The sequence below is a fragment of the Epinephelus lanceolatus genome, chromosome 3 (assembly GCF_041903045.1).
Source record: "Epinephelus lanceolatus isolate andai-2023 chromosome 3, ASM4190304v1, whole genome shotgun sequence".
NCBI lineage: Eukaryota > Metazoa > Chordata > Actinopteri > Perciformes > Serranidae > Epinephelus > Epinephelus lanceolatus.
In genome coordinates this window covers 32,686,491-32,699,823 of record NC_135736.1, presented here as the reverse complement: position 1 = coordinate 32,699,823, position 13,333 = coordinate 32,686,491, and the positions used below count along the sequence as shown (strand labels likewise).

Below are 13,333 nucleotides of genomic sequence, written 5' to 3'. Positions count from 1 at the left end.
GACAGCACCCTAAGACAAAACATCATCGGCGCAGGTTTGTGGTGGTGCTAACTGCATCTAATGCATACTTAAAAAAATCACAATTCGGATTAGTCTATCAGATGTACCTCAGGCTGCAAAATGGGCTGAGTGGTACCTTTTTTGTAGCAATATCTCCACTATTGTCAAGATTTGCCACTGTCACTGATTGATATCTGCTCACATCCAATGGGCTGACTGCCTTTTTTTTTCTTTTGCAGTGTTTGGAATAAGTTATTAATGACTTTCAGAAACATTGCGTGCAATAGTCCACCTTCCACCTTCACGTCCCTACGATCTCTCACTCTCTCAAACGTAAACACACATGCAGTCGTGCTTTGTCTTTGTCTCAGTTTCGATAATTTTACTACTATAATGCATAAAGTTAGGAGGTGGGTCAGGTTTGTGTGTAAAATTTTTTACGGCTTGGCTCTCATAAAGGGTCCCCACTGAGTAATTTTTGATGTTTTACTGTGGACATCCTCATATACCAATTCTGTAGACATCCCCCAATCCAATCCTAATTTAAAGTTACACATATATTTAAAATGTAGATGGATGTAGTTTGATACATTGAGGAGTTTCACTATCTGGACACACTCATTTATGGAATTTATTTCTAATGTTTCCAACATCTTCAATCCCCAAAATTCTGCTTCACTCTGTTGCTGGTTAGTGCTGCAACAAATATTTCCTTAAACATATACAAAAAGTACTGTTTCATCATTGAAATTATTTATTGCTTCTGCATATCATAGCCTTCTATACAGCACACATTCAGTTGCAGAAACCTCAACCATGCATTATTATTGATTGCTTCATCCTTGTGTGGGTGCTGGAGTACAGTATGTGTTAGACACATATCTTTAGGCATCTAATTTGTAGAGCTATTGACACATGAGGAATAGAACTGGATTGGAAAATATATCAAACATGCATGAACCTGCGAGATCTGAGGCGAAAAAATTTCAGCCCCAGTGATGTTGGATTTGTTTTATATCTCATTAATTGTACTGGGATCTATCTGTAAAGGTATTAATAACATAATGCAGGAATAGAAAATCCTGACTCCTGTCCTGGATAAGTCTTTGTAGTTCAGCCACCGTAATACTCTGAATAATAGGCGCTGACCCACATCTGCTCATATACGGGTAACATGGAGCCCCAGATGCAGGCCCAGCTGTTGCCATGTATTATCTCACTGACTGACCCTGATGTTTAATGTTAAATGCAAGACAAAACACTATCATGGGCCAATCCAGCCTAGTGATAGCAAGAAAGTTTAAGGAGCTGTTTGTAACATTCAGAGCATGAATATAGCAGTAAACCACTCTTTACTATGTAAAGACTGGACAGAGAAGGAAGTCACACTACCTCTGTGTGTGTGTTGAATCCAAGTTGTGTTGTGGTAGACGGTCCGGCCACACGTGCATATTGTGCATGTGAGTCCCTGTAAGTGTGTCCCACTGGCTAGCTAATTCCAGCCACTCTGCACTGTTATCATGTGGAGGTTACTGCTGATATTGGGACGCCACCATCACAGAGGCATAGCCCCCACCCTCTGGTTCATCCTCGGGTTAACAATGTTAGCTCTATTAGCACTGTTGCTGTTGTTGCACTTATGGATCTGTTGTCATTTAGTATGTTTCTGGAGTTAGCACCGTGAGCTGCTGGCCACTGGCTCAGTCACTTCCACGTGTCCAGACAACCTCAATCAGACTGTGAATCATGGATATGCTGTGAATGACACATACGTCTCCCTTAACTACAAAATACACCCCAATGATAATAATAATCCAACTAAAATGAAAGTCGTTTGTCTGTTGCTCTGTCTGACCTTCATTTTTCTCAACAATCGTTCATCATCCAATGGACTTCACTTGTCTGATTTGTTGCTGAGGACCCAGGGAAGTGCAGTGTCGAGTGCAAGCTTTTGAGTTCTACAGGACATATGTATTAGAAGTGCATTGTGTGCTCACTGTGTAGTGTACTGACAGGGGACCCCTATTAACTGTCACACTACCAAACAGCATGCTGGGTACAGCTCAATCTCTGTTGCTTGCTTCAATGCATTTAAGAACAGATGAAAAAAAAAAGAGAGACTGGAAATGTTGCATTGTAGCAAACTCAAAAATGTCAAGCATCAGCAGTGTAACTTAAGGAATATACAATACACCATTTAGCTTTCTTTCGACTAACTCAAATGTAAACCCATCTGCTTCATTGTTAGACATTTAAAGCTACAGGTGTAGTATAAAGTGCGAGAAGTCTGCTGAGGGGAGGTGGATTGACCCAACTAGCACAGGACTCTGACCCAGGAGACTAGTGTTTGCGTCCCTTGTGAAACTAATAGCTGATGTTAAGTCACATAAATTGTAGTGTTGGGCAGTTACAAATTTAACAGCATTTCTCTGTAGCGTGGTGGTAGCGTCACTTCTTTCTGAGTCAAATAGCTTTTTAATAGCGAAGTTGATTAATTGACCAAGTAGCGCGGTAGCGTCCACGGAAATTACAAGCTCTTTTTTTTTCCCAGGAAAAGCTTTGAAATGCAGCAGACTTTTTTTCTGCGGAGGTCTGGATTAAAGTAAGGATAATAAAACTGAGGACAAGTAATGTGACTGATGCCAGCGCCACACCGAGGCATGTAGATAAGGGAAGCACTTCCACATGACATCACATGCTAATCCTTAAGTTTAGTCTGCTTGCTGCTTTTGCTATTGGCTTTTCTTGGCAAGATCCACCCTACTCTGCCTCTAATTGGCTATATTGCACTTGTTGACAGGTGTTTTACATGTCTTGCCCATAGACTGTATATATTTAGTAGATTTGCAGTGGACACTAGAGAAATAGACACATCAAGGGCCGAGAAAAGAGCTAGAGAGAGACAGAGAACAGTATTAAGAAGGAAGCGAGGAGACAGAGAGTGACATACTGTTGTCACATATTATTTGCAGGACATGTTCATGTTCTAATGTCCCAGAAAAAGAGAAGTTTTAATTTAGGTCTGTTATTATCATTCTTTATACTACTGTCTTTTATTTATAATGGTTTTATTGACTGAAAAATATATTATGGAGTCCTGTTCTTGAATTACTGGCAGAGCCAGATTGTCGACTGAAAGAGGCCAAGACAGAGAAATGCATTAAGCAGGAAGAGGAGAGCGAAAGGGAGAGAGCAATAGGCTGACTGATGATGTCATGTTCTTGGAGGACATGTTCAAATGTCACAAAATCCTCCAAAAAAGAAGAAAGTTGTTATTTAAGTCAGTTATTTTATAGTGAACAGTTCAACTGAACATGCATTGCCTGCCTATTTGTTTGGCTGACAGTTTTTCTGATCAGCTGAAAGTAGCTTTGCACCTAGCGAGCTACTTTTGCCATTTTTCGTAGCTTAGCTTGCTACATTTCTCTGGGGATAGCTTCAATGTAGTGAAACTTCATTTTGATGCAGAGTAACTATTAGCTTAGCTCACTACATTTTCCAAGTAGCTTGCCCAACACTGGTGAGTTGTTCCTCACTGGTAAGTCAGTTGTTAGTCAGGTGAGTGAAGTTGTAGTGTGTTGTTTTGTAGCCTAAACGTAACCGCGACCCTCTGCGTCAAAATACAACACAACAGGCATCCCTATAATGACACCGAGGGCTTCTTTCAGAGTCTGACAAGTAGGGATGAGATCATGTTGCATAGCAGGTGTTTTAGTCAGGATAATAATAATAATTATAATAATAACAATAATATAATGTAATGGCCACCAGTCCTCCCTCAGCCTTTGACTCACTGTAATGAATATTCAGCTGCCCACCTTGCCCCTGTTCTCTAACCAGATTCACCTTCCGCAGTGGCCACCGCTGTTCTACCTACAGTACCATATGTAGGTAAGAATAATGACGCTTCAGTCATTATTATTAATTCAGTGTTGCTTGAGGATGTTGCATGTAAATGAAGCAGAAGGCGTAGAGAGCTATAGGTTGCCTGGAGAGTTAGCTTGAGTAATGAATGTGTAGTGCCCTGTTGGGCCTGTGTCTGTTTTAGTAAAGTTATTATTTTGACAGTTTGTTCAGTTTTTATAAGGGGAGGTTTGGGACTAAACCCTGAGCTTCCTGTAGTTAATTATATTCAAAAGGCGATCTCGCTCTATAATGTGTTAGATGAATTTCCATTTTCTGCCGTATTTTAATTAATCGCCAGCTTGCATGATGTAGGTTAGGGTAAACACCAGGGTTTGTTAGTGGCTATAGCTGATTTCAGTGCAGTAATATCACATTTATAACGACAGCAGCAGTGTTTGGAGGGAGGGAGAGAAGGGATCGTACAACGAGAGGAAAAAATGGTATGTCAGAGGTTTTGGATTCGAAGATAATGTTGATGATGATTAGAATATTGATCCTGATAACCCACCTGTTATAAAAGAAGCAGTGGAAAGCCACCCACTCATTGTCATTAGTCATCAGCAGCTCCTTACAGCCTACTGCAGTACGTGCTGCCACCCATGATTTAGCTCTCCATCCAGTTATGAGGGGGTGTTAAGCGTTTATTATGCAGCACAGTCCTAGTCCCAATGATATGGCAGAATGTTGCCCGATCGATACCCCTCACAGGAAGCCAGGTTAATTTATTTTTTAAGGATTTGTTTGCATCTCTAAGGCCCCCCCCCACCCCCCCCACCCTCCTACCCCCCCTCCCTTGCTGCAGGTTGTGATGCAAGCTATTTCCCGGAGATCTGCAGAGTGATGTTTTGTCACTGACACCACTGCACAGGCACAGGCACTGTACATGCAGGCACACTAGCATAAAGATGCATATACCATTTTTAGCTTCTGTGTTCCGCTGTTGTTTCATGTTATACAAAACCAGTGATGCAGTTTTCTTATGCTGTTTGCTGTTTCGACAAGGCTGGTTGTGAGTGCTTGCTGATTGATTGTGCAGCTAAGTTCATTGGGATCTCAGCTAGCAGCTGCCTGTACAGTTTGAGTCTGCAGGGTCTCTCCTTTGTTAGTGTTTGACCTTTAGATCTGACCCACGCCTCATGTACAGAATGCCCCACTTTTTGCTCACCACACCTGCTCTGAATTTTCTCATTTCATTGTTGTGACCTTTTACTCTTTGTGTCAGTAACTCCACCTTTATATCCATCTCTCTTTTGTGTCTTCTCATCTTGGCATTGCACTCAATATAACAGTATAGTCCTAGACATTATGTGATTTCCAGGTGTGTTTGGCTTATTGACAACCACACATGTGCACAAACGTAAACACATGCGCACACATTCACCACATGCTCAGTATTGTTTCGCATAAGCTACAACCCAATGCCTCAGACCTTTTAGCATGTGCATTACCCCTGTATATCCTCTGGCTGGGAAACAGCTGCGGCTCCGCAAAGTACACAACAAATGTCACGTTTTCCTGCCCAACTGCTCGTGAAAGAGGAGGAATCTCACATTTCTTTCTGAACTGTGATCTAATTTGTCATGAGATAGACGCAAATCAGCATGTCAAACACTTATCATCCTCTAAATCAATTCTGGATTTACATATAAATAAAACATATCATCCTCATCCATTAGTTTGCGCTTGAAAATGTGAGGGAGAGATGAATACATTTGTTATCACTATGATCATTTTGGTTACCACTCATCTGTATTGATTTTCACTGAGCATCATCAGTCAAGGCATTTATAATGGATGCTGTCTGTGAGCACATATCTCCCCTCAGGGAATTATCACCCCAGACTCAGGTCAAGCAGAGATTTGATCTATTGTCAGTTAGATGAATTGATGTTTTTCTCTACCTTTACTGTGTTTATGGGCACAGAGAGGGAGGGAAGAAGGTAAAGGTGAATAGGGATAGAGATAAGTCCAAAGTAGTTTAAAGTCAGCCCTCAGGACTCAAAGCTTTTAAAATATTCAGAGCCATTCTCCATCACCTTTTGCCCCGGTTGCTTGTTCAAGAAAGGAGTGAAATGAAATCAATAGCGGTGCCAGCGCTGGCCTCTATACCAGGCATCATCTAATATTTATACAAATGAAGCTTCACAACCTCAAATTTACCCAGCAGTTGCATGTTTAAGGGACTGTGAAGGACTCGAAGGGGGTTGAGAATTTAGAAAGGATGTGGAGATGAGAGGGTAAAATAAATCTGTGTCCCCATCATGGTGCCCCGACGTGCATACCGCAGTCATTTGCATTCACATGATAAGGCAGTGTATGATTTACAGCTATGTTGAGTCTTAAAGTGGGACGCCCTTGGTACCATAAATAAGAAATGGATCATAAATCCCACGTGGCAACTTTAAGCTATTATCACTCCCAAAAATGTCTGCTCTAAAAAATAACCACAAAGTTTAGTGCTTTTGTGACGTGAGCCCTACATGCAGTGCAGATTATTACCTGTAACTGAGTAATTCCCCAGAGATAATCAAACCTGTTAATGGCTAAAATCATAAAAATACATTGTGGGTATACTGCACACACTGCACCTTTATTTCTCATCCTACATGGGCCACTCACTCGGACCTTGGTTGTGATGTTAGGGTCCCTTTCCTGTCACACACTGCTGAGGTCAGCTTTAAGATCATTCAATGCCATTTGGCGTGGATATGTGTCAACAATAAGTCCTTGAACATGATTGTGAGCTAAACCCATGTACAAATATGCAGACACACGCTATTGTTTTTAAAACTGATCCTGATTCCACGTTGAAAGTGAAAATTTGAAGGAACCTTTTTAGCTCATTGTTTAAAATTAGATTCACCCCATGTATATATGTCATATAAAATGAAATGCATGTTCACTAGTACTTACATTTATTAAGGAATGGAATACGAAAATAGTTTCAGTTTTGTGCATTCAAATGTAAAACACTGAATTTCCAGCATATCCTTCATATTTATAAGGACAACTAATATGTGGTGGGATATTACCTGAGTGAAATCCCATTAGCTGTTGGAGGAAGAGAAGGTAATTTGATATATATATACCTCCTGGCTTACTTTATCAGCACTTCCAGGAGTTGACCCATCTTGTGATTTCAAGAATTAACACACATTTAATCAATTATTTTTGAGAGCTCTCAGTTTTGTCCAATCCCTGCAATATTTCCACAAAAATTGTCCATTTTACCAATCACTGCCATTTTAAATGAAAATATTTAATTTCAGAACCACTCATAATGAGCCATGGTCAAATGAGATTAATTCCTCAGCCTCAGCAAAAATAAAACTTGACACATTATTGCCCGAGGGACATACAGTACGCAAGTCCCACAGACACCATCTCTGCCCCTATAAGAACCATTTCTTACCTGTTTTTCTGACCCTTTGTTGTTTCAAAGAACACCAGGACACCAACTGCACTCACAGTGCTGTTGATACGTTTGAAGGTAACTTTTTGCTCTTATTGGAACTAATTATGTAATGATTGTCAGTGAGTTCTTAAAACATTTTTATTCCTGCTGACTTACAAGTTGTAAACATTATCTTAATTTATCGCAAAATAACACAAAAAAAAAATGATGCAAATTGATGCACTGAATTTTTTTCCAGAAAAGCCGCTGCAAATTCAGTATACTGATGTTGCCCCCGCTGTGGAGGTTTGCAGAGTATGGTGCACAATAGGTAAAATGCAGCCACAGTATGAGAATATGCACACTAGAGAGCAGTCTGTTCCCTCTTTCTGCAGTCGTTGTGATCCTCCATCTCCCTCTCACTCCCTCCCTCCCGCCCGCCCCCCCCACTTCTCACACAACATACTGTTCATGTCAAAGGACCCAGGAAACACAACATCTGTCAGTGCACTAATTTACACAATGAACACCAGAGGAAGAAGGATATATATACACCTCAAAATGGCCTTGTATTCAACAAACATTTTACATCACATGAAAACACAGTGAAGAATATTGTATGTGCAAATCTTCCTTTAAGCTGCTGGATAATTTCTTCAACGCTTCTGATACATTTGGAAATTGTATTTTGTCTTAAGTATGCATGGGTTTGATGATTGTTGCCTTTAGTGTGCTTGATTCGGTGAAAGGAGGCATTGCTCCTCTGTGAAAGCCAAAGAGTGAGAGGCAATGAGAGGCATAGCTTTAGATCTTTGACACTCTGCTTTCTTTACTTGGATGGTACACAAGTAGTGATGTAATAATATGGTAATATGCTAGCCGACTGAAATGTAATAGATCATTTGAATCTATTCTCAGATAGGCATTTGGAAGGGGGAAAGAAACTACACTGATAGCGAGCCAACACAGTTAATGATAAAACAACAAATATGAGAGTTAAAACAGAGAAGAGATCTAAAATTCAGACCATGGATTTTACATTGGAGATGAGATGCAGATATCCCTCTGACCCCCCCCCCCCCCCCCCCCCATTTTTCTGTATTTCTTTTTTTTTTGGTTCGACACACTGCAGAGACATGGCTCTCCAGTCCACGAGCGCAAAGACTGCGTCTATTGTCATTCATCCTTTCTGACAGGCTTCTCACGTACAAATGAGTTTACTGTGAATAGCAATTCATTTATTTAAACATTTTTTGTAGTTTACAAAAGAAATAGATTATCTTGTATCATTTTTTGTCCACACTTGCACTTTTTCTTTTAACATATTTTACACAGACTTTTATTTTTACATTTTTAATCCAACTTAAACATTTTTTTTTAATATTTTAAATGCTTGTCAAATATTGTGTTTACCATGATACAAATGGTTTGATTTTTTTTCTTTTTTTTCTTCTTTTGTGTGTCCCCAGTTTCTTTTTAAACAATAATTAAATGTCCTGAAGTAGAAAGACACATTAAAGCTCAAATATCCACCCATGAGAGAAAAGCCTCAGTGCCCACAACGTATTCCTTTCTGTGTTTCTGCAGAACATCAACAGGTCCAAGAGTCAGGTGCCCATTATGCCCTGTGGCCTCGAATCAGCAGTAGATAGCAGTAGCAGTAAATCCACTGCGAAATAGTCAGCCGCATAAAGCACACTCCTTCCATATCACAGTGAGACGCTGTGTAAAAAGTGTCCAAAAAAAATCCCTTTATTCCTTCTGTCCCGCAATATTCCCCTCCCCAGTGCATCCAAAAAAGGGATTTACGGTATATCCAGATAATCACAGGTAAAGACGTACTCACAAAGCAGGGTCACACCTCACATTCCCGAGAAGGTTGCTGTTGGCAAGTGCAAGAGCCATATTCATTGATGATTACCAGAGCTCCCTCAATGTGGTTGGGTTTATAGTCAACATAGTACTCCGGTGTAGAAATTGCAGCCATCTGCTGCATGCTTTGCTTTTGCTTCTGCTTACGGCGCTGACTGCTGAAGCACTGCCTCAGTTGTCTTATTCCGGCTGGAAAGCACTTCCATGCCACATACAGCATGAGCACAATGATGAGAAAGGAAAAGATGAGTGCCATGGTGCCAGTCACCACCTTGTGGATTTGCATGGTGCTTTCCAGGTCATCATGGCCCACCGTGACAGTGAAAGAACTGGTGACCACCTCGCTACCCTCACCCTCGTAAGGGTTAGGAGTAAATGGGCCCAGGAAAACAGAGCCACCCTGGGCCAGATCCCTTGTCGAGGCGTACAGGCCTGCTGTAGTTACCTCCATTGGGGGATCCTCACATAGCTGAAAAGCGTAGACAGCATCCAACACATCCTCGCCCTGTGCAGTGTCGGGGCTTGAACACTGCAGGGAATTGTCACGCTGGCCTCGGAAGGCACTCAGCCAAGAGGCCAAGGCACACACGTTGCGACTGCACTCCCAGTCATTCCCTGCCAGGGTTATGCTGTCCAGAGATGACCACGAATCCAGGATGCGCTGGTCCACAGAGGTCAACCGATTGGTGTCTAGCATCAGCACCTTGAGGTTGGGTGCGCTCTCAAAAACATGTGGCTCTATGTATTCGATTTCATTGGCTGACAGGTCAATCTTCTCTAAAAAACGCCATGTCCAGTCCAGTGTATTGACAACAACAGTGGCACGATTGTTGTGCATGTACAGAGTACGTAAAGAGATGAGGCGAGGAAAGTGGGCTAGGTTGACTTTAACCAGCTCATTGTGCTCAAGATGCAACTCAGTCAACTTGAAGAGGCCAGCGAAGGAGTTTCGTGCCAGGCTCTGCAGTTGGTTGTATCCCAAGTCCAAAAACTGCATGCTCCGGCAGTCTTGAAAAATCCGCACTGGCACAAATTTGAGAGCATTGTAGCGCAAATGCAAATTGGTGAGCTTTCTAAGGCCGTGGAACAGGTCAGGCTCTAGTGCCTGCAGCCTGTTGTACGAGAGGTCCAGGATACGCAGGTTTGGGAGGGGCCTAAAGGTACCATTTGGCAGACTCTCAATCCGGTTGCTGCTGAGGTCTAACTCTTTGACCCGTCTCAGCCGGTCAAATGCGCCCTCCTCTACAATGTCAATGTTGTTGTGATCTAGGTAGAGCCAGGTGAGCTGTGACAGACCAACCAGTTGGCCTTCACGCAGCTCGGTCAAGTTGTTCTCTCTCATGGACAGGCCCATGGCGCTGCTCAGATTGCGGGGAATGTCTGTGAGGTTGAGCCCCTCGCAGTACAGCAGCTTGCTGTCGCAGCGGCACAGCCTTGGACAAACCCCCTCCACCAAGGGAACCGTTCTTAAAAAAATTCCCAATAAACACAGTATCAACCCAGGGGGCTTCTTCAGTGGCCACTTTAAGTACAGTCCAATTAGAAGGAAATCCATTAGCATAAATATCCAGGGATGTCTCTGAGAAAATGTCCATTGAACCACTCTGGATATTGTTTTCTGCACCTATCACATCATATTTATCACATCATATTTAGTCCATACAATAAGCTGTTTTGTCCCCTTTTTGTATTTTAGCTGTAGACAACGGTATTATATTTCTTTGTCAACCAAGGGAATCCTTGTCGAAAATGCAAAAGGATAAAGGGCAAGTCTCTCTGCTTATGTTAGAAATCAAGCAGTGGGTGGAGAGTAGAGGGGATGAAAAAAATAAAATTGTCCTCATTGATCGATCTTATTTGAAAAGATTCCTACTCACCCCTATCCAAAAGCTGACAATCTCCATTCAGCGTCTCGCTTTGTGCCCCAACACTAATTATGTGCGAATCTAAAAAAGACCCCACTGTGGTACAAATTCTCCCCCCCTCCCTTCTCTCTTTTCAGTGGACACCAGATCCTTGGCAGGCTTACAATGTCTTAGTTCTCCTCAAGTGAAAGAGCCAGAAAGAGAAGGAATCCAAGTAGCTTTCAGCTAGATGGTAGGAAGTGCAAGTTCCCCTGTCTGCATGCATGAGCTCTGTCTCTTTTGCTCCTCCGCAGTCCTCTGCTGCAATGATCAGAGGGAAGAAGAGACAACCAGAGAAAGAGGAAAAAAAAAAGACCAAGGAAAAAAAGCTTTTTAAATATCTGTCTTGCTCTTTTCTCCTCCCCTTTCCTGCTTAAGTTACAGCAGATCTGTCAACACATATTATCGTCCATCTCTGGAAGCAATCACTGACTTGTAAGGTTTAAATCCATTCAAGCGGGTAATCATGCTTTCAGTGACGGACGCAAGGAAGAGAAAAAAAAAAACCAGGATTTAAAGAGGTGAACCCTGTTCACTGTTGTCTTGTGTAACAGTATTCCTTGTCATCTCAGTGGCTCATCTCGGTTAAGAAGCCGCTCGCATCCCCCCGGTGGCTCGCAGTTTTCGTTCACTCCCTTGCTCTCTGGGTGTTTTCTCAGCCAGCTGGAAGAGGCTGCTGAAGGCTGGTGCTGGTAGGCAGGCAGGGGCGGTAAATGTGGGAAGCAAAGGAGCGCGCAATCCCTTGCAGCAGAGCAGTACACTGACAGCGCATGCAGAAGCACCTTCTGTTCACTGAGTGTCGTAAGCCACTCACAATTCAGAGTGCTCGCTCTCTTTCCCTCACTCTCCCCTGCTCTCTTTCCCTTGATCGCTCACTCACTTTTTCATGCTGCCTCCCCTCCTCTTCCTCTCTCTTCCTCTCTCTCTCTCCTCTCCCCTCCTCGCTTTTCTCTTGCTGTGTTTTTCTCTGTGCCTGAGACATTTACATATTCAGAATGGGCTGGGCTTAAACCAGGAGCTTTAATGAAACCCCCCCACCCTCCTCTCCTTTCCTCTCTCCCTATCTCTCTCCCTCCCTCCTTCCATCCCTCCCTCCTTCACTGACTGTAATGAATTGGGCCATATAATGTCTGCCTCCTTTGACGTTGCTGTGAGAAAGCAGTTTTCTGATTTCAGAGTTGAAAAATAACATTCATCCAATGAACAAAAGAGTGTCCTTTATTAGTACCTACCGTAACACAGAGAGCCATTTGCATGTATATTAACAATCAAACGAGTCCACGTATAGAAGAACAAAAAAAGGACGAAATGATATCATGACAATTCACCATATTCTCTGATTCATATTCTCCAAGATCACAGCTATACCCACACAACACAAAAAGTAATTAATCTCAGTAATGACGATCCGATTTAAATGTACTCATCGTCCTATGATTTCAAATATGACTTTGTGTAATGAATCAATCACATTGTTTAGCCTTGCCAGCCATAAAGAATATAGTGAGTCAAGTATGACATCCTTCATCTGATCAAACTGTCCTGTAGCCAGCCATTCTGTGTCATTGGCAATTATGGCAAGGCGATCCATTCTGAATACAGATGTAATTGCTTGCCACATAATATTAGCATTAGGCTATAACATAAATATTCTTCTCGGAAGGTCCGCTCTCGCCTTGCTCCGCATTTCTCTGGAATCACTCCTAGCCTTGTCATCATTCTGCCATTAATTTTCAAAGACAATGAGCTGTGACAGCGCCTTACATTCCTCATATCGGCCAATTTTCTTACCATCTGATCTTTTTTTTCCTCCTCTCTCTCTGAGGTCATTGCAGTTTTACTGACAGTTGCCATATTTCTGACATGAAGCCTTCTTGCTCATTTTTAAGGTGAATTTAGAATCGACAAAATTAGTACGATTCTGGCAAATGAATATGGAATATGAAACTCTTTTGACGATATTTCTAAACACTACAACACACCACCTAATCAAATTTATACATATCTAAAAATAAGTTATTAGAAAAGTAAGCAGAGAAAAGACTTAAAGGATATATGTGGTACAGATGTTCACTGAAATTCACAAAACTACCAGTTCCGAACATTGGAGAGAATTTGCTTGGAAAATAAACATGAGATACTTCTTGACCCCAGAGATTATTTTAAAATATGAGAGATCATGCTGGAAGAACTGTGGAGAAGATCATGCTAACTACTTATATATTATCTATTCGTGTCAAGTATTAAATACATGCTG

At 41.9% G+C, this 13,333-nt stretch overlaps 2 protein-coding genes across 2 annotated transcripts in view; one reads left to right on the top strand and one right to left on the bottom strand.

Moving 5' to 3' along the window:
* Nucleotides 1–13,333, top strand: part of ctnna2 (catenin (cadherin-associated protein), alpha 2) — a 536,848-nt gene that overhangs the window by 316,109 nt on the left and 207,406 nt on the right. The window lies entirely within an intron of this gene.
* Nucleotides 8,527–11,882, bottom strand: lrrtm1 (leucine rich repeat transmembrane neuronal 1). The gene has a single exon (XM_033623314.2). It carries the CDS (start codon nucleotides 10,731–10,733, stop codon nucleotides 9,156–9,158), a length of 1,578 nt encoding a protein of 525 aa, XP_033479205.1. The 5' UTR covers nucleotides 10,734–11,882; the 3' UTR covers nucleotides 8,527–9,155.